Source organism: Oncorhynchus gorbuscha, linkage group LG06, assembly GCF_021184085.1.
Source record: "Oncorhynchus gorbuscha isolate QuinsamMale2020 ecotype Even-year linkage group LG06, OgorEven_v1.0, whole genome shotgun sequence".
Taxonomy (NCBI): domain Eukaryota; kingdom Metazoa; phylum Chordata; class Actinopteri; order Salmoniformes; family Salmonidae; genus Oncorhynchus; species Oncorhynchus gorbuscha.
The window spans coordinates 86,504,575-86,531,693 of record NC_060178.1 but is presented as its reverse complement, the minus strand read 5'-3'; the positions used below and the strand labels follow the sequence as shown (position 1 = coordinate 86,531,693).

General features: G+C 41.6%; 1 protein-coding gene across 2 annotated transcripts in view; it reads left to right on the top strand.

Moving 5' to 3' along the window:
* The window catches only part of LOC124038474 (nuclear protein localization protein 4 homolog), a 36,502-nt gene extending 9,868 nt beyond the window's left edge, over positions 1 to 26,634 (top strand). Inside the window, exons 3-18 of one of the 2 annotated variants that reach the window (XR_006839358.1) lie at positions 2,087 to 2,196; positions 2,813 to 3,025; positions 4,284 to 4,332; positions 4,448 to 4,542; positions 4,750 to 4,873; positions 5,163 to 5,342; positions 5,958 to 6,044; positions 12,176 to 12,247; positions 12,439 to 12,565; positions 14,562 to 14,722; positions 16,106 to 16,177; positions 19,946 to 20,038; positions 20,556 to 20,672; positions 23,658 to 23,760; positions 24,044 to 25,505; positions 26,349 to 26,634. Coding sequence is in view for 1 of the 2 variants with exons in the window: in XM_046354399.1 (XP_046210355.1) it covers positions 2,087 to 2,196; positions 2,813 to 3,025; positions 4,284 to 4,332; positions 4,448 to 4,542; positions 4,750 to 4,873; positions 5,163 to 5,342; positions 5,958 to 6,044; positions 12,176 to 12,247; positions 12,439 to 12,565; positions 14,562 to 14,722; positions 16,106 to 16,177; positions 19,946 to 20,038; positions 20,556 to 20,672; positions 23,658 to 23,760; positions 24,044 to 24,207 (1,767 nt within the window). In the remaining variant the exon portion in view is untranslated. Of the gene's footprint in view, positions 1 to 2,086; positions 2,197 to 2,812; positions 3,026 to 4,283; positions 4,333 to 4,447; positions 4,543 to 4,749; positions 4,874 to 5,162; positions 5,343 to 5,957; positions 6,045 to 12,175; positions 12,248 to 12,438; positions 12,566 to 14,561; positions 14,723 to 16,105; positions 16,178 to 19,945; positions 20,039 to 20,555; positions 20,673 to 23,657; positions 23,761 to 24,043 lie in introns of both variants that reach the window. The other variant, XM_046354399.1, reaches the window with a different exon arrangement.
* The last annotated feature ends 485 nt before the right edge of the window (positions 26,635 to 27,119 follow it).

Sequence of the window (27,119 nt, the reverse complement as noted above, 5' to 3'; positions counted from 1 at the left end):
CATTTCAGCTAATCTACTGTCTCTATTATATTATGACAGACCAGCTGTATCTACTGTCTTCATTTCACTTTGGCCATTGTTGTGGGCCTGCCCTCCCCTCTAGGCTATTTCATGTGGGTTGGGGTGGGGCGGCAGACGCACGCATCTCACATTTCATGACATTACATGTTTATATGTTTATATATTTAATATTATTCATTTCAAACAAGGGCATTAGCATGATAAGAACTTACCAGTCCAAAACGATGTCCTCTCCCGTTCAAAAAATATTCCTCCACAATTGCTAAATGAATCGTGCTACAACAATCTTAGTCTTACTTTCCCATCAATTTATTCTAAAATTGTGTGTACATCTGTATATCTAGACTTAGATTTAGCTTTCCCTGACTTAGTCACCAAACTGATTGATATATAAACAGCTGAATATGCGTGTTTACCAAACAATGCAGTGCGTAATATGTGTTTCTCCCTCCGGTATGAAACTCCAATAGCGAATGACTCTTACTCTTACACTGGAGCTTACTACATGGGTTGGTCTTGCAAGACATAAAAAGGACCATTTACCATTTACCATTTACCCATTTACCTCAGCTCATTGGCTGTCTACCCAGCTAGATTTCAAGACAATCAATGGTCATTGGGTTAAAAGACAGTCAATCAACGAAACAGCGGGCAAATCATTGGTGCACAATGACACAATGACTTGTTCAAATCGGTTTCTTTCAGTCAATACGTCCCGCGAAATGACCCATCACTTTTGATTGTGTTGCAAACAAACCAGTTGATTGCAGTGAAACCAAACATGACTGGAAAAGTCACGTTCTGTGTGGGCTATTTACCTGGAATGAGACCGAATTCACGACACAAGCGGTTCACAAAATGTTTCGTGTTTTTATTTGATCAAACAAAAGATCATTCATTGTGTAATAATGAGCATTGGAATTGCAAACAGACGAAGATCGTCAAAGGTAAATTATTTATTATAATGCAGTTTGTGATTGTTAAACCTGTGCTGGTTAAAATAGTTGTTTTTTATGGGGCTCTATGCTCAGATAATCGCATCGTATTCTTTCGCAGTAAATCCTTTTTTAAATCTGACAACGCAGTTGGATTAGCACGATTCTATGCTTTCGATACATGTGAGACACATTTATGTAGCGATCACCATATGTTGTGGAATTTCAGCCCGCTAGCGGGTTCCGTTCGCAGAGAGGTTAACGTATTCTTTACTGACCATTTTTACTTGTCTGACTGCTTGCAAGATGAGTTTCTCACACTACTGGTTTATCTGTTTTTTTCTCGCCTAAATGGTCTGAGTCTAAGATTACAGGGACTCTCCGCAACTATATTCAATGAGCGGGACAAAATTGAGGCTATGATTAAGAAGTTGGAGTTCTTCTCTGTCTGCATTAAGGACAACATAGGTCTTTCCATCATTGTATGATATTATTTTTTTTGTGTGCAAATGAACTCAAGCTTACGGACAATGTCAAATATGATAGAGCGAAGCACCTTTTTAGTTTTTTTTAGGTTTCTTTTTTTAACCTTTATAACTAGGCAAGTTAGTTAAGAACAAATTCTTATTTTCAATGACTGCGTAGGAACAGTGGGTTTAACTACCTGTTCAGGGGCAGAACGACAGATTTGTACCTTGTCAGCTCGGGATTTGAACTTGCATCCTTTCGGTTACTAATCCAACACTCTAACCACTAGGCTACGCTGCCGCCCCAGATGGTTAAATAAAGAGCAAAATTATTTATTATTTGCGCCCTGGCCCTATAAGAGCTCTTTGTCACAACCCAGCTTGTGGGAAGTGACAAACTCACACTCCTTATGTTTCAACATTTTATCGTACAGTGTGTGTGGCAGGCTTACAATGATGTCAGTGCGCTGACCCTGGTGCTAGAGGGGGTACGCAGCTGGAGGTTGAATGTTTTGAAGGGGTATGGGACTATAAAAAGTTTAGGAACCGCTGCTCTAAAGTAAAGCTCATCATTACCTAAACTCTTTACCAAGTCTCTTTCCACAGCTGTGCCTTGGGTCTGGCAGGCGAGACTAATCATTATTACCCTTTTTCTACTGTCAGGTGGGCAAAGAGTTTGGCTTCACCTCCAATGGCTTCTCTATCTTCCTGAACCGCAACAAGACTGATGAGATCCAGTCCCAGAATAAGACCCTCAGCCTGCTCAAGATCAAGTGAGTTTGGAGAAACATTAAGTTATTGTTTAAACAATCTGGTGGTACTACTGAGTATATATATTTATTTTTTGCACCTTAACTGTTTCCATCCACTTGACAACCTATTTTAATGCAAGTATTCTATAATCCGCATGAAGAAAATATGCACATGCAGAGGTGTTTCCACTAATTTGTCTTGTTGTGGATAAAAATCAGTGCGTGATGACACGGTGCACACAATGTACTTCATCATGTACTGAATAAATATCTAAAGTTCCAGTTGTTACCATCACATTTTCAACCCTAATGATTTAGTTTTGTCAAACAAATTGTTAGGCTACTCCATTTAGCTAGATAAACATGTAGTTATTATTTACACTGCGTATACTGAACAATGTCCTCAATTCGTCAAGTGTTCCACAGGGATACTGGCACATGTTGACTACAATGCTTCCCACAGTTGTCAAGTTTATTTATCAAGTTACCGCAAGAAGGGATCATAGCATTCACCTGGTCAGTTTGTCAAGAGCAGGTGTTCTTAATATTTTGTACACTCTGTGTATAGCGTCACTTCATTTTGTTCACTACTTATTATCTTGGATTATCATTATGCTCATTGTGTGTGTTTCTCTAGACATGGAGACATGCTCTTCCTGTACCCGTCGGGCTCCCCAGGACCCTCCGGAGAGACCATGGATGTGGCCACCACTCACTCTTCATCACTACCCTCATCTTCATCGTCCATGATGACACGCTCTCACTCGGCACCCCACATCCCCGAGGATGAGATTGACCAGTACCTGGCCAAGCAGGAGGGCAAGATATACAGGAACAAAGATCCACAGCTGTAAGAGATTTTACATAACTCCTGGGAAACTGTGGCACTCCCAAAAACTTTTAGAAAAGGACAAAACGCATTAGCCTGCCTGGCCGAAAATGAAAAGGTGAAATGAGGTGACGTCCTTTTGGAGTGCCATCATTTCCCAATGTTCTTGAAATAGGGATTTAATTTGAAGAAATCTACACCTGTGAGAGATTGATTTAATTTCTGTATGTTGTATAGAATCAAAACTACACAGCAACAGAGATCTACAGCTGTATTTATTTCACCTTTATTTAACCAGGTAGGCAAGTTGAGAACAAGTTCTCATTTACAACTGCGACCTGGCCAAGATAAAGCAAAGCAGTTCGACACATACAACAACAGAGTTACACATGGAGTAAAACAAACAGTCAATAATACAGTATAAAAATAAGTCTATATACAATGTATAGGAAATGAGGTGAGATAAGGGAGGTAAAGGCAAAAGAAGGCCATGGTGGCGAAGTAAATTCAATATACAATATAAAGTAAAACACTGGAATGGTTGATTTGCAGTAGGAGAATGTGCAAAGTAGAGAGAAATAATGGGGAGCAAAATAAATACAGTAGGGAAAATGTTGTATTGAAGCAAATATCTACAGGAACAAATATCCACAGCTGCAATAGATTTATAGACTTAAAGATTTAAGGCAGGGGTGTCAAACTCATTCCACGGAGGTTAATGTCTATGGGTTTTTATTTTTCCTTTCAATTAAGACCTAGACATCCAGGTGAGGGGAGTTCCTTACTAAGTAGTGATCTTAATTCATCAATCAAGTTTAAGGGTGGAGCGAAAACCCGCAGACACTCGACCCTCCTTGGAATGAGACGTGTCACGTGATCTGCTGAAACAGAGATCCACAACTCTGCCGAGTTAAAGGTCTACAGCTGTTTAGACTGCTGAGGGGAGAATGGCTCATAATAATTGCTGGAATGGAGGGAATGAAATGGCATGAACCACATGGAAACCATGTATTTGATACTATTCCACTAATTCTGCTCCAGCCATTACCACGAGCCCATCCTCCACAATTAAGGTGCCACTAACTTCCTGTGGTCTACGGGAACAGAGATCCAAAGCTGTAAGATATTTCATAGTCTTCCTGTATGTTCTATTGAAACAAATATCTACAGGAACAGATATCCACAGTGTAAGAGACACCGATTTGTAGACTGTAGCTCGTTATGTTATTTTATTAAGGCATTCAATTGTGTCAGTGTATTGATTCAGTTCTTGTTTCAGGTGTCGGCATGGATCGATGGGAAAGTGTGTACACTGCGTACCACTAGAGGTAAGTGAGTGTTCTTTCCACCTTCATTTGTCCAACTATTACTGTTTACTTAAAATTTTTGGTTTACATGTCAGGTGTACTTCCTTACTATACATTTAATTGTTATCTCTGTCAGCCTTTTGATGAAGAATACTTGAGCCATTTAGATCCGCCTGTCAAGCACATGTCATTCCACGCCTACATCCGTAAGCTGACAGGAGGCGCCGACAAGTGAGTGGCACCAGATGTTCTCTAGCCTGGTCCCAGACCTGTCTATGGTTTCTTGGCAACATGTTTGGCATGACAACATCCATTGAAGTTGGCAAGATTGCATAAATAGATCTGGGACCAGTCTATGCACTCTTCACTTCCCTAGCAGGAGAATTGGCCACATCCACAAGCTCTTTGTCTTTATTTAATACCTATTTTCCTCTACAGAGGGAAGTTTGTGGCCCTGGAGAACATCAGCTGTAAGATCAAGTCAGGCTGTGAGGGCCACCCTCCCTGGCCAGAGGGGATCTGCACCAAGTGCCAGCCCAGCGCCATCACCCTCAACAGACAAGTACGCCTCATAACTCCCTCCTCCTTGCTCCAAAGAGCCTATACACACTCACCTCCTTGCCCCCAAGGGTCCATCTCAATACTCCCCTTTGCTGCCAAGGGTCCATCTCAGTATTTTAAATTGTCTTCCTCTCCTTGTCTGCTCGGCTTCATTTACATTCCCATCAGTTCAGATTAAGAGAAGATGACGAGAGGAATCCTATTGAAACACACCACAAGAGATTGCTCAGTCTCTACTAATTCCAAGTGGAGATAGTGATTTGTATAACCCGCCTCATCCCTGCTACCAGAAATACAGACATATAGACAACATCATGTTTGAGAACCACACCATCGCAGACCGTTTCCTGGACTTCTGGAGGAAGACAGGCAGCCAGAGGATGGGCTACCTGTACGGCAGATACACAGAGCACAAAGACATCCCTCTGGCCATCAGAGCAGAGGTCGCTGCCATCTACGAACCCCCGCAGGTGAGTGCTCTGCACTCTCGGGAGTCAGTCCAATGGTTTGTTAGTGAGTTGTAGATGTAGTAAAGTTGTTTAGCCACAGGATGGCAGTAAGTTCACTTTCAATGGGGTATTGGACATTGATAAAATGCTGCTTTTGCTGGAGCAGTAATTCTATCACAGACTTAGATGCGCTCTGGCATCTTAAGCACATCAAATTCGTAGCATATGCCACTAATCGGATTTGTAACATATCACACAAATTGCTAAATTTGTAACCTATCACACTAAATGGATGACGTAGTACACAAAAACGGGGACCCATTCTTGCTCGTGAGTACCACTTTAAAAACTACTGGCTGAAACTATAGAAAAGTTTCCAAATCAAATTTTATTGGTCACATACGCATGGTTAGCAGATGTTAATGCAAGTGTAGCGAAATGCTTGTGCTTCTAGTTCCGACCGTGCAGTAATGTATAACAGGTATGGAGTGAATCTTTAAGTAATCAGTTCATTATAGCTATACATAGTTTCCAATAGCATAAGAAAATATAAGGTTGTGTACTTTTTCAGAAATATGTTAATCCAAGATGTGGTTTGTTTAGTTTTAACTGTTGTGAATTCCTCTGTCCATTTAGATTGCCACCCAGAACAGTCTGGAGCTGGTGGAGGACCCTAAAGCTGCAGCCGTGGAGGAGATCGCTGCGAAGCTGGGCCTGCGCAAGGTAAGATGAAACCACTAGCTTATACTACAGGCTTTATTTTAGCTATTCTAGATTCTGATGTCAACCTTCTCTACATAACACTATCAATTCCATTTCGATTACTAAATTGGAATATAATTGACCTCAACCCTGTTCAAGACACTAAGATTGTGCTCTGCAATATATACCCATCCTTGTTTTTATGGTGTAACTTTAGACTTAAAAGTCCAGGGATCTCGTTAATGCAGAATTCTGCATTTTTTCACAGAGAAAAAAAAAAATATTGCTGTGTTTTGCTCTGCATCAGACTAATTTTGTATTTCAGTTGCACTTTTCCACTCGTATGAGAATTCACACAGCTACTTTTCTCAGTGTACAGTTGTGGCCAAAAGTTTTGAATGACACAAATATTAATTTTCACAGTCTGCTGCCTCAGTTTGTATGATGGCAATTTGCATATACGCCAGAATGTTATGAAGAGTGATCAGATGAATTGCAATTAATTGCAAAGTCCCTCTTTGCCATGCAAATGAACTGAATCCCCCAAAAACATTTCCACTGCATTTCAGCCCTGCACAAAAGGACCAGCTGACATCATGTCAGGGATTCTCTCGTTAACACAGGTGTGAGTGTTGACAAGGACAAGGCTGGAGATCACTCTGTCATGCTGATTGAGTTTGAATAACAGACTGGAAGCTTCAAAAGGAGGTTGGTGCTTGGAATCATTGTTCTTCCTCTCTCAATCATGTTTACCTGCAAGGAAACACGTGCCGTCATCATTGCTTTGCACAAAAAGGGCTTCACGGGCAAGGATATTGCTGCCAGTAAGATTGCACCTAAATCAATCACTTTATCGGATCATCAAGAACTTCAAGGAGAGCGGTTCAAGGAGCGTGGTTGTTGTGGAGAAGGCTTCAGGGCGCCCAAGAAAGTCCAGCAAGCGCCAGGACCGTCTCCTAAAGAGTATTCAGCTGTGGGATCGGAGCACCACCAGTACAGAGCTTGCTCAGGAATGGCAGCAGGCAGGTGTGAGTGCATCTGCACGCACAGTGAGGCGAAGACTTTTGGAGGATGGCCTGGTGTCAAGATGGGCAGAAAAGAAGCCACTTCTCTCCAGGAAAAACATCAGGGACTGATATTCTGCAAAAGGTACAGGGATTAGACTGCTGACGACTGGGGTAAAGTAATTTGCTCTGAATCCCCTTTCCGATTGTCTTCTCCGGACAAGCTTTTTTGCGGATGCCCCAAACAAGGTGAGCGCTACCATCAGTCCTGTGTCATGCCAACAGTTAAGCATCCTGAGACCATTCATGTGTGGGGTTGTTTCTCCGCCAAGGGAGTGGGCTCACTCACAATTTTGCTTAAGAACACAGCCATGAATAAAGAATGGTACCAACACATCCTCCGAGAGCAACTTCTCCCAACCATCCAGGAACAGTTTGGTGATGAACAATATCTTTTCCAGCACCTTGCCATAAGGCAAAAGTGATAAGTGGCTCGGGGGGGAAAAACAACGATATTTTGTGTCCATGGCCAGGAAACTCCCCAGACCTTAATCCCATTGAGAACTTGTGGTCATCCTCAACAGGCAGGTGGACAAACAAAATCCCACAAATGCTGACCAACTCCAAGCATTGATTATGCAAGAATGGGCTGTCATCAGTCAGGATGTGGCCCAGAAGTTAATTGACAGCATGCCAGGGTGGATTGCAGGGGTCTTGAAAAATAAGGGTCAGCACTGCAAATATTGACTCTTTGCATCAACTTAATGTAATTGTCAACAAAAGCCTTTGAGACTTATGAAATGCTTGTAATTATACTTTCCATATTCCATAGTAACACCTGACAAAAATATCTAAAGACATTGAAGCAGCAGACTTTGTGAAAATTAATATTTGTCATTCACAACTTTTTGCCAAAAATTGTAGCCTACTTCTCTGGTAAAATGCAAGGTTAACTTCAAGCAAAACATTTGTAAATGTAGCTGGATACATTGTATCATAAACATCAGAAATATGATGAGCAAGCATATTGTTTTGCAAAAAATACTTTGTCTTTTCACTGTACGCTCATCTACTTGTGGGGCTGCTAGCCAAATAGCATTGTACTTCTGTCATTTAATGAAAAGGAAGCTATTTTCTGTGGAACATTTTTTGTTTCACTATGTTGAATCAAAAGATACCCCTGGACGTAACAACTAAACAGATTATCATCGGATTGGTACTATCCTTCCCCCACCTACACCACCTAACTCCTTCCTGTCAGGAAGAGGTAAAGAGGAACATCTGGGTTCAAGCCGTAAGTTCAGGAGGCTAAATACAGGACAGCCTGCTCCTATCTAGTGTGTCTGGCAACTACAGTACAGCCTAACCAACTGGCCAGAGACATCGAGTGGTGGAGGGTCTATGACTGCGTCCCTAATGGTACTCTATTCCCTATATAGTCTGAACTTCTTTTGACCATTTGGGATGCAGATTTATTCTCTCGGGCCATGAGGCTCTAATCAATTCTTTGGATTCGTCAGTCTTCTCAGGATGATGGCTTAAACAACTTCCATATGCCCCCAGACCAGGCCATGGTGTAATGTGTCGAGCTTACACAACCAGTATGATATCTCTGGTAGGAAATTGCAATACAATCAAAAGTGTTGAGTTTTCATGTTGTATCTTGTGGGCAAGCGTTTGCTTGTAACAAATGTACTCGACTAACGTATCACAATAGCCTACATGTTATGTATTGTACAACTTGTAACGTGTGGTCCGATCAAACTGTGTTATTTTCATTGGATGGCAGATCTGCCAACCTGTACTCATTTTGTGTACCATACACACATTTTGAGGAATAACTACTCTAAAATATGCAAAAGAGGCTTTTAGTCGTGGGTTTTGACTCAACCGTCTGAAGTTGGAGCTGAACCAATAAGATAATTTGGGCGAGGAGAGAAAATCTGTCTCTCCGCTCTGGCACGCAAGTTATTAATAACTTCATGTTCAAAGTTGTGCACTCTCCTCAAACAATGGCATGAGTTTCTTTCATTGTAATAGCTACTGTAAATTAGACAGTGCAGTTTGATTAACAAGAATGTAAGCTTTCGGCCAATATCAGATATGTCTATGTCCTGGGAAATGTTCTTGTTACTTACAACCTCATGCTAATCGCATTAGCCTGCGTTAGCTTAACTGTCCTGTGGACGGGAAATCTGTCCCGAAGAAGTTTTAAACCCCCTATGCTCCTTTGAGACCCCTCTTTCAAAGTCACAGAATTCTCTTCTAGCCATGGTAGCCAAAATAATGGGCAACGGGACATTGTTATGCATTGATGGGATGTTACTTGCTTAATTAACTTAAGAACTGCACCCGTGTGGAAAGTACCTACTTTCAATGTGCATTGTATCCCTCATTTACTCAAGTCTTTCCTTTATTTTGGCAGTTATGTCTGTCTCCTGTCTGTCCTGTCTTGTCTGTGATTATATAAGCCTAGTTCAGTTGTTTCATATTCCAAATACAGTAGGCTAGACTTCTACATTGCATCCAGCAATTGAATTATTCAGATTTTGTCACCAAACAAGATTAAGAAGCCAGTTTACATTTTCACTGGACTATCCACACAAACACCGACTATAAAAATTACCCCTAAATAAATTATTGCTGCCACTATTTCAATGTCATTTCCTGTTCTATAGCGGAAATGCACCTTTAGGTCCCACCTCTGAAAGGCTACTTGTATATACAGCGCCTTCGGAAAGTATTCTGACCCCTTGACTTTTTTCACATTTTGTTATGTTACTTTTCACATTGTAAAATGTATTAAGTTGTTTTTTTCCTTCTATAATCTACACACATATAAATAGCCCATAATGACAAAGCAAAAAAACAGTTTTTAAGACATTTTTGTTAATTTTATAAAATAAAATAAAACGGAAATCACATTTACATAAGTATTCAGACCCTTTACTCAGTACTTTGTTGAAGCACCCTTGGCAGCGATTACAGCATTGAGTCTTCTTGGGTATAACGCTACAAGCTTGGCACACCTGTTTTTGGGGAGTTTCTCCCATTCTTCTCAGCAGATCCTCTCAAGCTCTGTCAGGTTGGATGGGGAGCGCGTCTGCACAGATATTTTCAGGTCTCTCCAGAGATGTTAGATTGTGTACAAGTCCGGGCTCTGGCTGGGCCACTCAAGGACATTTAGAGACTTGTCCCAAAGCCACTCTTGCATTGGCTTGGCTGTGTGTTTAGGGTTGTTGTCCTGTTGGAAGCTGAACCTTGTCCCCAGTCTGAGGTCCTGAGCGCTCTGGAGCAGGTTTTCATCAATGATCTCGCTGTACTTTGCTCAGTTCATCTTTCCCTCAATCCTGACGAGTCTCCCAGTCCCTGCCGCTGGATAACATCCCCACAGCATGATGCTGCAACCACCATGCTTCACTGTAGGAAGGGTGCCAGGTTTCCTAAAGATGTGACGCTTGGCATTTAGACCAGAGGCTTTTGGCCAAGCGGGCTGTCATGTGCCTTTTACTGAGGGGCTTCCATTTGGCCACTTGACCATAAAGGCCTGATTGGTGGAGTGCTGCGGAGATGGTTGTCCTCCTGGAAGGTTCTCCTATCTCTACAGAGGAACTTTGGTGCTCTGTCAGAGTGACCATCGGGTTCATGGTCACCTCCCTGACCAAGGCCCTTCTCCCCTGATTGCTCAGTTTGGCCGGACAGCCAGCTCTAGGAAGAGTCTTGGTGGTTCTAAACTTCTTCCATTTAAGAATGATAAAGGCCACTGTGTTCTTGGACCTTCAATGCTGCAATTTATTTTATACCCTTTCACAGATCTGTGCCTAGACACAATCCTGTCTCGGAGCACCACAGACAATTCCTTCGACTTCAGCCTGGCTTTTGCTCTGACATGCACTGTCAACTGTGGGACCTTTTATATAGACAGGTGTGTGCCTTTCCAAATCATGTCCAATTAATTGGATTTACCCCAGGTGGACTTCAATCAAGTTGTTGAATCATCTCAAGGATGATCAATGGAAACAGGATGCACCTGAGCTCAATTTCAAGTCTCATAGCAAAGGGTCTGAATGCTTATATAAGTAAGGTATTTCAATTTTTTACTTTAAATACATTTGCAAAAATTTATACAAACCTGTTTTTGCTTTGTCACAATGGGATATTTTGTGTAGATTGCTGAGGATTTATCTATTTTAGAAAAAGGCTTTAATGTAACAATGTGGAAAAAGTCAAGGGGTCTGAATACATTCCGAAGGCACTGTATATTTTCACATATTGGGTGTGGGAATTTCTATGTGGAGTTCATTAACATCAACAAATAGGGCACTGAAAGCTGTTAGATAAGGTTAAAATGCTAGCTAGCTACACTAACTAGATATCTTGCTAACATTAGCTATCAAGAACCTTATCTGTTGCTTTTTTTTTTTTTACTGCACTGTATTCAAAAGATTAGTCAGCTGGCTCTGGCTGGTTCTGGAGCTAGATTTGTCATAATCAAACTTCCCCACAAATCCCAGCCCTGAAACCGGCTTAAAATAAATTGTCGTATTATAGCAAAATAAACCACATTCACACTGATTTGCACGAAATAGGCATTTCAGATTTGTCAATTCAAGGCCAAGTATATCATACGATGACTAATTGACATAAATCGTTGTGCAACATCATGGGTAAGCTCTAGCCATAGTCTTTCAGCTCAAAAAAATAGATTTCCACCAAGTTCATTCAGGATAAATTGATACTGATTTGGCTACATTGTTTTATGGAATTTAAGATTCTAGGTTTCAGGAAATGTTCTATTTAAAAAATAAATAAAAAATACGCAAAATGCGCCAACTTCCTGACGCCAACTTCCTTCCAGACACACACACACACACAACCGTAGGTCTACATCAGCACAACTTTTTCATAACATTCTAGGGAGAGCCCTGCCTGTACATATAAAATGTATTTCTATTGTAGAGGAGCCAATTACCAAGTACCCATAAGACTATAGCCTACCATTCCTAAGGAGGCAGTCTTCTGCCAACATCTGCCGCCTTGGGGTCTGAGGCCGGGAGTTCCGCCGCAGTGAAGTGCTACTCATAAAGATTCTTAGTTTGGCTGGGATGGTGTTCTACTGACTGTCTTCCTGTGTTGTCTTTACTGTAGGTGGGGTGGATATTCACTGACCTGCTCTCTGAGGACACCAGGATAGGAACGGTTAAATACACCAGGAACAAGGTGAGAACACATCCATACACTGCCTGGACAAGCACTATAACCTTAACCTGTAGACCAGAACTGTGAAATGCAAGGGAATAGCGCACAGCATTAGTTTTGTGAATGAATCTAGACTACTCTAGGTGGACAAAGCTGAAATATCTGACTCTTTATTTCTTTGATCATTAAAATGTTTTATCTTGTCTGTGTAGGACTCGTATTTCCTGAGTGCAGAGGAGTGCATCACGGCTGGACACTTCCAGAACCAACAGTCTAACCCCTGCAGACTCTCACCCGACGGACACTTTGGGTCAAAGTTTATCACTGTGGCCGCCACAGGTACGCTAGTTACCCATGGCTCACCTAACTAGGCTACCTGTGGCTCACTCTAAGCCTAGCGGTTAGAGTGTTGGGCCAGTGACAGAGCAGACAAGATGAAAAATCTGTCTGTGCCTTTGCAAGCCACTTAACCCTAATTTGCTTTATGACTGACCCTGTAAAACATATTTTCTCTGAACCTATCTGGTGTATGTGACAATAAAACAGTTTGTTTTTACATACAGTGCATTTGGAAAGTATTCAGACCCCTTGACCTTTTTCCACATTTTGTTACATTACAGCATTATTCCAAAATGGGTTGAATAATAATAAAAAAATCCTCAGCAATCTACACACAATACCCCCCATAATGACAAAGCCAAAACAGGTTTTTAGATTTTTTTTTTGCCAATGTATTAAAAATAAAAAACCGGGTACCTTATGTAAATAAGTATTCAGACCCTTTGCTATGAGACTTGAAATTGAGCTCAGGTGCATCCTGTCCATTGATCGTCCTTGAGATGTTTCTACAATTTGATTGGATACCACCTGTGATAAATTCAATTGATTGGACATGATTTGGAAAAACACACACCTGTCTTTATAAGGTCCCACAGTTGACAATGCATGTCAAAAAACAACATGCTGAGGTCGAAGGAATTGTCCGTAGAGATCCGAGACAGGATTGTGTCTAGGCACAGATCTGGGGAAGGATACCAAAACATGTCTGCAGCATTGAAGGGCCCCAAGAACACGGTAGCCTTTATCATTCTTAAATGGAAGAAGTTTGGAACCACCAAGACTCTTCCTAGACCTGGCTGCCCGGCCAAACTGTGCAATCAGGTGAGAAGGGACTTGGTCAGGGAGGTGACCAAGAACCCGATGGTCACTCTGACAGAGCTCCATAGTTCCTCTGTGGAGATGGGAGAACCTTCCAGAAGGTCAACCATCTCTGCAGCACTCCACCAATCAGGCGTTTATGGTCGAGTGGCCAGACGGAAGCCACTCTTCAGTAAAGGCACATGACAGCCTGCTTGGAGTTTGCCAAAGGGCACCTAAAGGACTCTCAGGCCATGAGAAACAAGATTCTCTGGTCTGATGAATGCCAAGCGTCACGTCTGGAGGAAACCTGGCACCATGCATACGGTGAAGTATGATAGTGGCATCATCAAGGACAGGGAGACTAGTCAGGATCGAGGGAAAGTACAGAGAGCTCCTTGATGACTAACCTGCTTCACAGTGTTCAGGACCTGAGACTGGGGTTAAAGGTTCACCTTCCAACAGCACAACGATCCTAAGCACACAGCCAAGGCAACGCAGTAGTGGCTTCGGGACAAGTCTCGATGTCCTTGAGTGGCCCAGCCAGAGCCCAGATCAAACATTTCTGGAGAGACCTGAAAGTTGCTATGCAGCGACACTCCCCATCCAACCTGACGGCGCTTGAGAGGATATGAAGAGCAGAATGGGAGAAACTCCCCAAATGCAGGTGTGCCAAGCTTGTAGCGTCATACCCAAGAAGATTTGAGGCTGCCAAATGTGCTTCATAAAGTACTTAGTAAATGGTCTAAATACTTATGGGATCTTTCTGTTGTTTTATAAATTGACGAGGGACATTTTTTAAAATACATTTTTGAACAAGGCCGTAACGTAACAAAAAGTGAAGGGATCTGAATACTTTCCGAATGCACTGTGTATATTTTTCTATCCTGGGCCTGCGCCACTGTCTAAAAGAGCTATCTGTTTACATAACATTGAGTGATGATTGGTATTCCCTGATCTTGTGATATTCATAGATCAGGTAATCCCTTGCCTGGTCCCAGATTGTTTTGTGCCGTCTTACCACTCCTATATAATTTATTTGTGTCCGTTTCGCGAAATTCGTCTTGCATCTCCTCTCAAACTTAACAGTACAGCATCACCACATAGGTTATAAATTACAGAAATATATAAAACAAATCCTATGGTATTTGACCAACGGTGGTATCAACCCCCAGTCGGACTCTGTGTTACCCGCCAGGTGGTCCTGATAACCAGGTGCACTTTGAGGGTTACCAGGTGTCTAACCAGTGCATGGCCCTGGTGAGAGACGAGTGCCTACTGCCCTGCCGAGACGCCCCCGAGCTGGGCTACGCTAAAGAGTCCAGCACAGAGCAGTATGTACCGGACGTCTTCTACAAGGTACAGGAACACACACGCATTCTTAGACTGTCTAAACTTCTCAAAAGCTCAATAAACTCTGAAAGAGAATGCACTCAAAGTCACTACCTTTTCTTTCTCACCACTAACAGACCATTTTGTCATTTTAGTTCACCAAACATTTTATTTTGGCTGAAACTAAAGGAACAAACGTTGTCATGCTTGATTGAAGTTTATTATGCTTCAATTAAGTGAAATTATTCAGTTGATCAGTTAAATGGATGTGGCTATGGTATGAATAAATGGAGCTAGCCAATAGTGTTGCTGGAAAAATTGCTATACTGTTACATCGCAATATTATTTTGGACGATATTTCAATACTTTGACTCCAATAATGAATTGTTTATTTTTGCTAGGTAGCGCTAGTCAGTTGTACCTGCGCCAGAACTCCAGTATTTTTCATCCTATAATTTGTTCTTCATTTTAAATAGTGAGCCAACATGTTTTCAGCATTTTTATTTCTATTACTAACCTCGTTTCCATCTACAGTTTTTATTCAAGTAGTCATACCGTATAAAAATAAAACCACGACAGCTGTGATGGAAACAGGAAGTATCAGTATAATTTTATAAATGCTGACAGATAATTTGTTAGTTCGACATGGGATCTTTTTGTCTGTAATTAATTATGCGCGAATTGGCTGTGGATATGCCTTTGTGTCAATATTGATGTAATCAACCATCATATCGAAGTAAACTTGGAGTCACGTGATGATATGGTATGATCCTCCCACTATGACTCAGGAAAGCATGCAGTTTATTAGGCTACATATTAAATAAGTTATGAACTTCACAGGGTGGTGAAAGTCCAAGGTGATGAGCTTGATGCTCTTTTCTAATAAATATTGAGGGTCTTATTCTGGTGACATGATCGATGCTTGGCTGCCATTTGACAAATTTTAAAATTAATATTTTTCTGTCCATAATATTCTCATCATGTAGGCTATACCCTCACTGTATCTGCCAGCTGTTGGCTAGAGCGCATGTGCCAAGACCAGAGTGGACACATTCGCTATATAACGCAACATGCTTAGTGATAAAACCATCAGTACAGTTGAAAATGCTAAGGAAACTAATTTTTCTGTATTTAAAAAAAAAATGTTACACTGTTTTTGCCCCAATTTCGTGGTATCCAATTGGTAGTGAGTCTTGTCTCATCGCTGCAACTCCCGTACGGACTCGGGAGAGGCGAAGATGGAGAGCCGTGCATCCTCCGAAACCCAACGAAGCTGCACTGCTTCTTGACACAATACCCACTTAACCCGGAAGCCAGCCGCACCAATGTGTCGGAGGAAACACCGTGTACCTTTTTTGCTACAGTATTCCTATTTTTCTCTCCATTGATGATTGTTCTTCCCCTCAACAGGACAAAGATAAATTTGGCAACGACATCACTTATCTAGCCCGGCCTCTTCCCGTGGAGTACCTTATCATAGACGTGAGTATGATTGATTTTTTTTTTCTCTGATGTTTCTGTTAAAACAAGAAGAAAAATTCATAAAATTCCATGTGAATTCATTGTTGCTGCCAGCAACATGGTTAACCATTGTACCTATACTACTTTATCTCAATTTCCTTCTCATTTAACTTCTCAAAGAATTCCCATACAGGACTTCGCTGCTGTAGCTTGCCTTTCTATTTGCCATTTTCCCAACTGTTAACGATGACGTAGTGGTGGAGAGTCGACTCCAAAATAATTGTTTCCTAAACTCCTTGCACGTCGACTCTCATTTCTGAGTGCTAAGATTTTACTCCTAAGATTCCGTATTTTTGGAACGGTGGAGACTGATTAGTTGCTTCCGAGAACAAACACTTGCATCTTTCATAACGAGCTAGCAAGGGACGGAGAGCGCAGGGGTGGGCGCAGTTTAGGCAGGATGGCCACCAGTCAAAACCGTGTTGTATCTCGCAATGGAAGGCTGCATGTCACACTTTATTGGCTTACAATGTCTCATAACTTCAATGAAGCATGGCCTATCATCAATGAATAGGCTTGGATATTGAGATTAGCGAGATGCAACACTTGGCTCTCACACAGTCACATACAGTATGTGCACAGGTTCACTTCAAGCTGTTCACAGCTTGGTAGCCAGGGCACCAAAGCAGTGGAAAAGTTGAGCCTTCCCCTTCAACGTTCTTAGTTGTTGCGGAAATTGATCCACCAAGCTGTTTACTTTCTGCATCTACGTAAAAAAAAAAAGTGTTTTTCGGTTAGGAATCTTTCCTAATTTCAAGCATCCCAACTTTGTTTAAACGTTCACACCCCTAGATTGAATAAGTTCTTGCATATACAGTGCCTACAGAAAGTATTCACACCTTCAATTTTTCCCCATAATTTGCTGTTACAGCCTGAAGTTAAAGTTGAGATTTTGTCACTGGCCTACACATAATACCCATAATGTTATTGGAATTATGTTGTTAGAAATCTTTACAAATTAATTAAAAATGAAAAGCGGAAATGTTTTCATTCAATAAGTATTCGAACCCTTTTGTTATGGCAAGCCTGAAATAAGTTCAAGTATACAAATTTGTCTAACATGTCACCTAAGTTGCATGGGCTTACTCTGCAATAATAATGTAAAAACATTTTTTGAAAGACTACCTAATTTCTGTACCATTCACATGCAGTTATCTGTAAGGTCCCTCAGACAAGCAGTGCATTTATAAATGTATTTATAAACATCAGCAGACGTCACAAAGTGTTTATACAGAAACCCAGTCTAAAACCCCAAATAGCAAGCAATGCATATGTTGAAGCACGGTGGTTAGGGAAAAACTGCCTATAAAGGCAGGAACCTAGGAAGAAATGGGCTCTGAGGTGTGGACAGATCTCTTCTGGCTGTGCTGGGTTTGAGATTATAAGAGTACATGGCCGTTAAGGCCAGATCGTCCTTCAAGATGTTTAAACATTCATAGATGACCAGCAGGGTGGTTGTAGAGGGTGCAACAGGTCAGCACCTCAGTAGTGTCTGTTTGCTTTTCATAAATGAGCTTTCAGAGGTTGAGACAGCAGTTACAGGGAGGGATGAAGAGGGGGAACCAGAAGACAGGAGAAATTCATCGGATGGGTGACCCTAGCCCCCCGGCACATAGTCTATTGCAGCATAGATAATGGAGGCTGAGATGGAGGGTCAGGGGACCCTGTGGCCATGTCTAACAATACCCCCGGACAGGGCCAACCCCACCCACTTTGCCAAAGCACAGCTCCCACACCACTAGAGGGCTATCAACAGACTACCAACTTTCTACCCTTACCCATAACCCACCAGACAGGAAGATCACGTCAGTGACTCCAACCACTCTAGTAAAGTATAGCACTGACTGTGCTAGTGTCAGACTCCACTAAACTGGCAGGCTGGCTTAACCGCCTGCTGCCTGGCCTGCACCCTATCTCCTAGAAGAGTTAGACGGGGCTCTCTGTTGATAGCACCCCTCCAGCTTGGATGCAGTTGGTCACTCCTCAGCAGGTTTGGCCCCAGAAAGAGGGCCAGTTATCTACAGTTTTCAACCAGCGATTTTTTTATTCATTATTTATTTAACCTTTATTTAACTAGGCAAGTTAAGAACAAATTCTTATTTAAATTGAAGGCCTAGGAACAGTGGGTTAGGGGCAGAACGACAGATTATTATTATTATTATTATGTTTACCTTGTCAGCTCGGGGATTCGATCTAGCAACCTGCCCAATGCTCTAATCACTAGGCTACCTGCCGACCCATGTAGCCCAGTGTTGTGCGAGTCTGCTGTAGAGCTCATCACTCCCCTTAACTGTGGCCCAGAGACAATTACTCAATGCCAACATGTCTTTCTAGCTGATTTACATGAAGCTATGTTGCCCGTTGACCTGTTTCATCCTAACACTGTTGGTGCCAACGTGGATAACAATATCCCTATACCATTTACACTCGCCAGTTTTAGCCTCCGCCAGCACCATCTTCAGATGAGCTTTTACGTTGATATCCCTGCCCCCTGGTAAACAGTGTATGATCGCTTTTAAAGTCTTAATATTAAAGTCTAATACCTCTCTTCATATTTTCAAGCATATTGGTGGCTGCATTGTTTTATGGATATTCTTGAAGTTAAGGACTGGGAAGTTTTTCAGAGTAAAAAATAAACGTAGTGGAGCGAAGCACAGGCAAAATAGAGGAAACCTGGTTTAATCTGCTTTTCACCAGACACTGGGAGATTCATTCACCTTTCAGCAGGGCAATAACCTTAAACATCAGGCCAAATCATTGTTGCTTACCCTGAAGACTGTAAACATTCCTGAGTTGCCGTGTTACAGTTTTGACTTAAATTTTCTTAAATCTATGGCAAAACCTGAAAAAGGTTGTCTGACAATGATCAACCAATGTGACCGCTTGAAGAATTTTCAAAATAACATTTTGCACGTGTTGCACAATCCAGGTGTGGAGAGCTCTTAGAGACTTACCCAGAAAGACTCAGCTGTAATTGCTGCCAAATGTGATTCAAACATGTATTACCTCAGGGGTGTGAATACTTCTGTAAATTAGATATTTCTGTATTTAATTTTCAATAAATGTGGTAATATTTCTAAAAAAAAAAATTCACTTTCTCATTATTTTTCCCTTACTCAATAAAGTGTGAAATAAGTCGAAGGTTATTAATACTTTCTGAAGGCACTGTCGGTAATTCATCAATGACATGTTGAGTAGCGGTATGGCAGGTTTTAGAGTTTAGCAAACTTGGCAGGGCCAGTCTACTAAAATAAGCCTCTGTCAATCAATATTATTCCATTTATATTCCCCATGCCTTCCAACTAGCAAGTTCATATACACATGTTGTTTTCAGAACATTTTGGTTGCTGTGTGTGTTTACGAACAACTAAATGGTCAAACCGAAATTTTGCCCAATGATGTCAGGATGATGTCTTCCTCTTTCCACAATAATCTCATAAAATGTTGGCATCTCCATGCCATGCAGCCATACATCTACCACCTCACCCTGGGGTGGTGCTAGCCAATGATCAGCCAGAGAAAATAAAGAGAACTAGATAACTTGCCTAATATTTATTACCATCTGAGAGCACTTAATTCCTTCTTGTATTCTGTTTTCATATTGACATCTGTTTTCTTGGCTCTACATCTCACTGATGTCAGAGGGAAGGCGCGTGCTCTCAAAGATTTAACTCTTTTCCAGTCAGTCAACTCTTCTTCTTCGCTCTCCTTCCTTCCATCTCCATCCAGATAACCACCACGTTCCCCAAGGACCCCCAGTACACCTTCTGCTCCACACAACGCTTCCCCATTGAGAACAGAGACATCCTGGGAGAGACACAGGTAATCATTATCACACGCACAGTAGCTCAGTTGGTAGAGCATGGCGCTTGTAACGCCAGGGTAGTGGGTTCGATCCCCGGGACCACCCATATGTAGAATGTATGCACACATGACTGTAAGTCGCTTTGGATAAAAGCGTCTGCTAAATGGCATATATTATTATATATTATTCTGCTCCACACAACACTTCCCCATAGAGAACAGACACATTCTGAGAGAGACTTGCTCAATAACACACCCACAGTAACAAATAAAATGTTATAATTATTTTGCTTTCCGTAGCCAAATAGTGACCTACATACTTCTCTCTGTCTCAGAGCTTTCAGAAGGCTCTGTCATTCCCCCCTGACCCTATAACCCTCTTTGGCAACAGCCATAATTTCTGCTATGTTTCAACCTGATCACATGTAACTCTGCCAATGAAAATGATTGCTCATGTTTAGAGTCCCTGGGCTATGGAGGGGCTATATTACTCTCGATCATATTCTATGTTTTCCCCTTTCTCTGTGTGTAACAGGACTTCCACAGTTTAGCTACGTACCTGTCCCAGTGCACCTCCACTGTATTCCTGGACATTGTGTCGGATTTTCACCTACTCATCTTTCTGGTCACCAACGAGGTCATGCCTCTCAGAGTAAGTACTGTAATGCCACACACACTCTTTTCCACACATCATACAGATTCGCGCACACACCAAACACGTTCAAGCACAATGTTTTGGTTTGTTGTCACGCTACAAAAGGTTCAGATTATCACCACGTTTGTCCAATGTGGAAGTGATTAGTGTCGTAGTCGTCAGGATGTTTTTCCTGAGAATGTCTTTGATGGCGGTTAAATACATTACACGCTTTACATAATAACGCTTCACCATCTGGCAGTCTGACGGATGAATCTGGGTTTAGTGAATGCCAGAAGAACGCTACCTGCCCCAATGCATAGTGCCAATGGTACATTTTGGTGGAGGAAGAATAATAGTGTTGGGTTTTTTTATGGTTCGGGCTAGGCCCCTTATGTCCAGTGAAGGGAAATCTTAACGCTACAGCATACACTGACATTCTAGACGATTCTGTGCTTCCAACTTTATGGCAAAAGTTTGGGGATGGCCTTATCCTGTTTCAGCATGACAATGCCCTCGTGCACAAAGTGAGGTCCATAGAGCAAGTCCCCGCAGCAACGTTCCTACATCTAGTGGAAAGCCTTTCCAGAAGAGTGGAGGATGTTATAGCAGCGACGGGGGGACCAGCTTAATTTGAATGCCCATGATTTTGGAATGAAATGTTCAACGAGCAGGCATTCACATACTTTTGGTCATGTAGTGTACTTTTACTCACTTTAAAATACAGTGCCTTCCAAAGTATTCATATCCCTGGACTTATTCCACATTTTGTTGTTACAGCCTAAATTCAGATTGGATGAAATATTTTTTTTTTATCACCCATCTACTCACAATACCCCCTAATGACAAAGTGAAAAGAAGTGTTTATAATTTTTTGCTAATTTAAAAAAAATTAAATACAGAAATATCTAACATGTAAGTTTTCACACCCCTGAGTCAATACATGTTTGAATCACCTTTGGCAGCGATTACAGCTTTGAATCTTTCTGGGTAAGTCACTTAAGAATTTTGCACACCTGGATTTTACAATATTTGCACATCGTTCTTTTTAATATTCTTCAAGCTCTGTCAAGTTGGTTGTTGATCATTCCTTGACAGCCATTTCCAAGTCTTGACATACAGTACCAGTCAAGAGTTTGGACACCTGCTCATTCCAGGATTTTTCTTTATTTTTACTATTTTCTATATTGTAGAATAATAGCGAAGATATCAAAACTAGGAAATAACACGCATGGAATCATGCAGTAACCAAAATATTGTTAAACAAACTGAAATATATTTGAGATTCTTCAAAGTAGCCACCCTTTGCCTTGATGACAGCTTTGCACACTCTTGGCATTCTCTCAACTAGCTTCATGAGGTAGTCACCTGGAATGTATTTCAATTAGCAGGTGTGCCTTATTAACAGGTCATACGTGGAATTTCTTTCCTTAATGCGTTTGAGCTAATTAGTTATGTTGTGACAATGTAGTGGTGGTATACAGAAGATAGCCCTATTTGGTCAAATGCCAAGTCCATATTATGGCAAGAACAGCTCAAATAAGAAAATAGAAATTCAGTCCATTACTTTGAGACCTGAAGGTCTGTCAATCTGGAAAAGTTCAAGAACTTGGAAAGTTTTTTCAAGTGCAGTCTTATAAATGATCAAGCGCTATGATAAAGCTGGCTGTCATGAGGACCACCACAGGAAAGGAAGACACGGAGTTGCCTCTGCTGCCGAGGATAAATGAATTAGATTAGCACCACCTCAGATTGCAGCCCAAATAAATTTGTCAGAGTTCAAGTGACAGGACACATCTCAATGTCAACTGTTCAGAGGAGATTGCGTGAATCAGGTCTTCATGGTCAAATTGCTGCAAAGAAATAACTACTAAAGGACCCCAATAAAAAGAGACCAAGAAACATGAGCAATGGACATTTAGACCGGTGGAAATATGTCTTTGATCTGAATCCAAATTTTTGATTTTTGGTTCTAACCGCTGTGTCTGTGACGCAGGGTAGGTGAATGGATGATCTTTGCATGCGTGGTTCCCACTGTGAAGCATGGAGGTGATGGTGTGGGGTGCTTTGCTGGGGACACTGATTTATTTAGAATTCAATGCACACTTAATCAGCATGGTTACCACAGCATTCTGCAGTGATACACCATCCCAACTGGTTTGTGCTTAGTAGGACTATCATTTGTTTTTCAACAGGAGAATGACCCAACACACCTACAGGCTGTGTAAGGGCTATTTGACCAAGAAGGAGGGTGATGGAGTGCTCCATCAGATGACCTGGCCTCCACAATCACCCAACCTTAACCTATTTGAGATGGTTTGGCATGAGTTGTACCACAGTGGGAAGGAAAAGCATTCAACAAGTGCTCAGTTTATGTAGGAACTCCTTCAAGACTGTTGGAAAAAGCATTCCAGGTGAAGCTGGTTGAGAGAATGCCAAGAGTGTGCAAAGCTGTCATCAATGCAACGGGTGGCTACTTTGAAGAATCTCAAAATATATTTAGATTTGTTTTAACCGTTTAAAAAAATATATTATTATTACACGATTCCATGTGTCATTTCATAGTTTGGATGTCTTCGCTCTTCTTCTACAGTGTAGAAAATAGTAAAAATAAAGACAAACCCTTGAATGGGCATGTCCAGACTTTTGACTGGTACAGTGTAATTTCAAGACAATTAAAAAATATATAAGAAATCAAACACTGTTATTGCACACAGTGAGTCCATGCAACTTGTGACTTGTTAAGCTAATATTTCTCCTGAACTTTAGGCTTGTCATAACAAAGGGGTTGAATACTTATTGACTCTTGACATTTCACGTTTTCATTTGTTATTCATTTGAAAACATTTCTAAAAACATATTTCCACTTTGACATTATGGGGTATTGTAATACATTTTAAAATCAGGTTAACATAACAAAATGTGGAATAAGTCAAGGGGTGTGAATACTTTCTGAATGTGCGCTGTATGTTGTATAACAGAGTTATAATGATCTGTTCATAGGACAGCATTGGTCTGCTGCTGGACGCGGTGAAGACAAAAGACGAGGAGCTGGCTCAGACTTGGAAGAAGTCTGAGCAGTGGGCCACCATCGAGCAGCTGTGCAGTAAGTTCCACTGGGCATAAAGGAGGGCGCTGACATGCCTTAGTTGAAATTTTTACATTTCTATAGCTGTTGAGAAGAAATGGATTGGATTTTAAAGTGATGGATGAGTTGAACTTGTCTTGCATTAATTTCAGTAAACCTTTATTGACCACAAAGACCAATTTGGAATCAGCTCATTACATGTATCATTCCTTCATACAAAAATAAGTCTGAAAAGTAATCACTGGTAAGAGTCATCTTTCTGTTTTCCCTTACCCCTGACCACTCTCTCTTCTCTCCTCAGGCACTGAGGGTGGGCAGCCATCGGGCCCTCAGGAGTTTGGTGCCATGGGTGGGGGTCCCTCTACTCCAGCTTCCTCATCAGCCATGTGGTCCTGCCTCCACTGCACCTTCATGAACCAACCAGGCACAGAGCTCTGTGAGATGTGCAGCCTGCCGAGGGGTTAAACCCCATCCCTCCTGTGGCCCCCTGCCCTGCTTCTCAATCCCTTCCTTTACTACCCTATGTCCAGCCCTGCCCACCTCCCCGCTTCCTTACGCACCAATGACATCATTGCACCGGGATTGGATGTCTCCTCCTCTTGGCCCCTCCCCCTGGCCCTCAGTCCCTCCCATCTCAGACTGCTAAGGAATGATAAGCGCAAAATGAAGGCACTAGTTTACAGCAAATGAAATTATGTAACAAAGGTTGACTGTGTGCTCTCAATCCTCTCTCTTTCTCTCTCTCTCCGCCGTGGCCTCTGACTGAGACTGGCTGGGACATGTTTAGGTAAAAGCACTTTGGCATCAAGTCTTCTTCCCTATTTCTCCCTATGGCCCCTAATAATTCTTCCATGACCTGGCTCCCCAAAAAATGTCTGTGCTTCAGGACAACGGCAAAAGAAAGACTCTAGAATTTGGATGTTATATCCCACTCACACCGACCAGTGCCCATCCCCTCTTGCTGTTATGACTTATTCTGGAAATTCTGTTGTGTAAATAATATACATTATTTGAGGAATGATTGATGCTGTTTATTTAATTACATTTAATTCGTGACTGTAGCTACAGTATATATCTGGACTTTTGAATCAGTTTGGGTCAGTTTTGTGCCGTCAGATGCTACAGTTCTTGTAGAACTCATCCTCCCTTACAGTTGACAGTTATCAGACAGTGACGGTCTATCTATAAGTTCTCTTCATTGGCCCAAGCTTAGAGATATTAAGTTTATCTATCATACACAGTCTCATAAATCTAACTTCCTTTATTTAGTGTTTTCTGTTGCAGGAGTGATGTTTGTTCTCGGTTGCTTAGGCTTTTCCCCTTGTTTGATGCCATGCCCTCAGGAGTAAGTTTGGGAGATGGCCTTTTGTGTTATATTTCTAATTTGAATTAGAACTGGCGTACATACTCAGTATTTGTTATATCTCCAGTTGAAGCTTATACTGTATAGTAGACCATGCCTGTTTTGATGGCAGCTTTGAGAGGCTTACTTACAGTGTAGGTAGTTAACCCAGTATCTCCCTCTTTCTCGCCGTAGCTTTTTCTGGCCTCTTGTCCTTTTTCGACTGGCGCCAGTCCAGAGGGGCCAGGGCGTAGAGAATGGGTAATCTTCTCTGACGGGCCCCCTATGGATCTCCATCACTCTGCCTTCAAAGACTCCATAGTTCACAGGTCAACATAGTGGGAGAGAAAGATACCTTAATGGTCCATGCCTTCCAGCAGGCCAATGTGCTGTGCACCTGGGATGGAGAGGAAGAAAGATGGTGAGGGGAAAAAGAGATTGCCAAGAAGGGGGGAGAAGGCAGGCAGTCTTGAGCTCGGGGTGTGTGTGCTTCTTTTACATAGAACCAATATTTCCCTCCACTAAAAGCTGTAAAACTGAACTCATTCCTTCGGTAGTAATTTGATGTCAAATAACTGATGTCCACCGCACAATCAATTCAGTAGGGAATGTTTCCCATTCTCATGCCCCCTTTTTGAGATGCAGATTACAGTGATCCAGGTACACTATAATGTCTATAATGAGAATATGAATGGGTTAGCGGGTATCATTGACCTTCCACACGAGCACTTATTCCACAAGAGCTCTGTCAACACTGGGGGGTTGTGTGTTACTTCACATATATCGCTGATTCAAGGGATTCAGCTTTATATGCTTGAAATAAAGCGCTCAAACCTTTACACTGCTATTTTGATGGCATTCAACTAAGTCATTGGTTTGATTTTCTTTTTTTGGTTTGATTTTACTCTAATTTGACATTGTAGAAGTCAGATTTAGTCCAACAGATACCTCAACTTTTTCCAGCCTTCAAGTATTTCCTGAAGAGGGGCTTTATTCAAAATACGTAGCGAGTGTCCCAAGAGGTTGGGCCTGTTACTTGAATTTTTCATCCATTTTGGGGCTGCTATCAGGAAATTGTCATTTTTAAGTTAAAAAGAAGAGGGGGGGTGTCATAGCTTTCAAATTATGCTATTTATAAAGATTTTTTTATAAGAGCTTAGAAGTAATTTTCACTGACGTGAGTATATATTTTTAGTTTGTAGATTAATTTGAGAATGCTTTAAGGTTATTTTGCCTGTTTCTATCCCTTTCCCTCTGTGAGAAGATCTGAAGATCTGCTGATGCCATGCTAACGGATTGATGAACAGTACATAACACATGTCCTAGCTCTGGTCCAGGGGCTTACATATGGCTTGCTGATGAAGCCGCACGTAATGCCCTGGACCAGAGCTACAAAAGTCCCAACTTCCCGCTCAGAGCTGAAGAATTGGACCCTGAAAGAAAGTTATATGATACTGTACACCTGGATTTAAATTTTCAATATCAAAAATACCAGTAAAACAATAAAAAATAATTCCTATCAATGGAGCAGTGTTTTATTTTGTTTTGCCTGATAAGCCTGATATGGTTTCTTCATAACTGTACTTTACAGTTATGGAAGTGGTTAAGGTTGGGGCCTATTTAAAAGGCCATATGGTGCGTGGCCTCAGAATGCATGTGTACTCTGAAGCACTGTGTGCTTTTTGAAGCAGGACCTCCACCATTGCTCCTGAGTGGCGCAGCGATCTAAGGCACTGCATTCCCTGGTTCGAATCCAGGCTGTGTCATATCCAGCTGTGATTGGGAGTCTCATAGGGCGGCGCACAATTGGCCCATTGGTTAGAACGTTGGAATTGTAACCGAAAGGTTGCAAGATTGAGTCCCCGAGCTAACAAGGTAAACATTTGTTCTTCCCCTGAACAAGGCAGTTAACCCACTGTTCCTAGGCCGTCAATGTAAATAAGAATTTATTCTTAACTGACTTGCCTAGTTAAATAAAAAATTAACTCTTTCCCCATGTTCTTTTGAAGTCTTTACAAATGGATGTTTTTCTGAT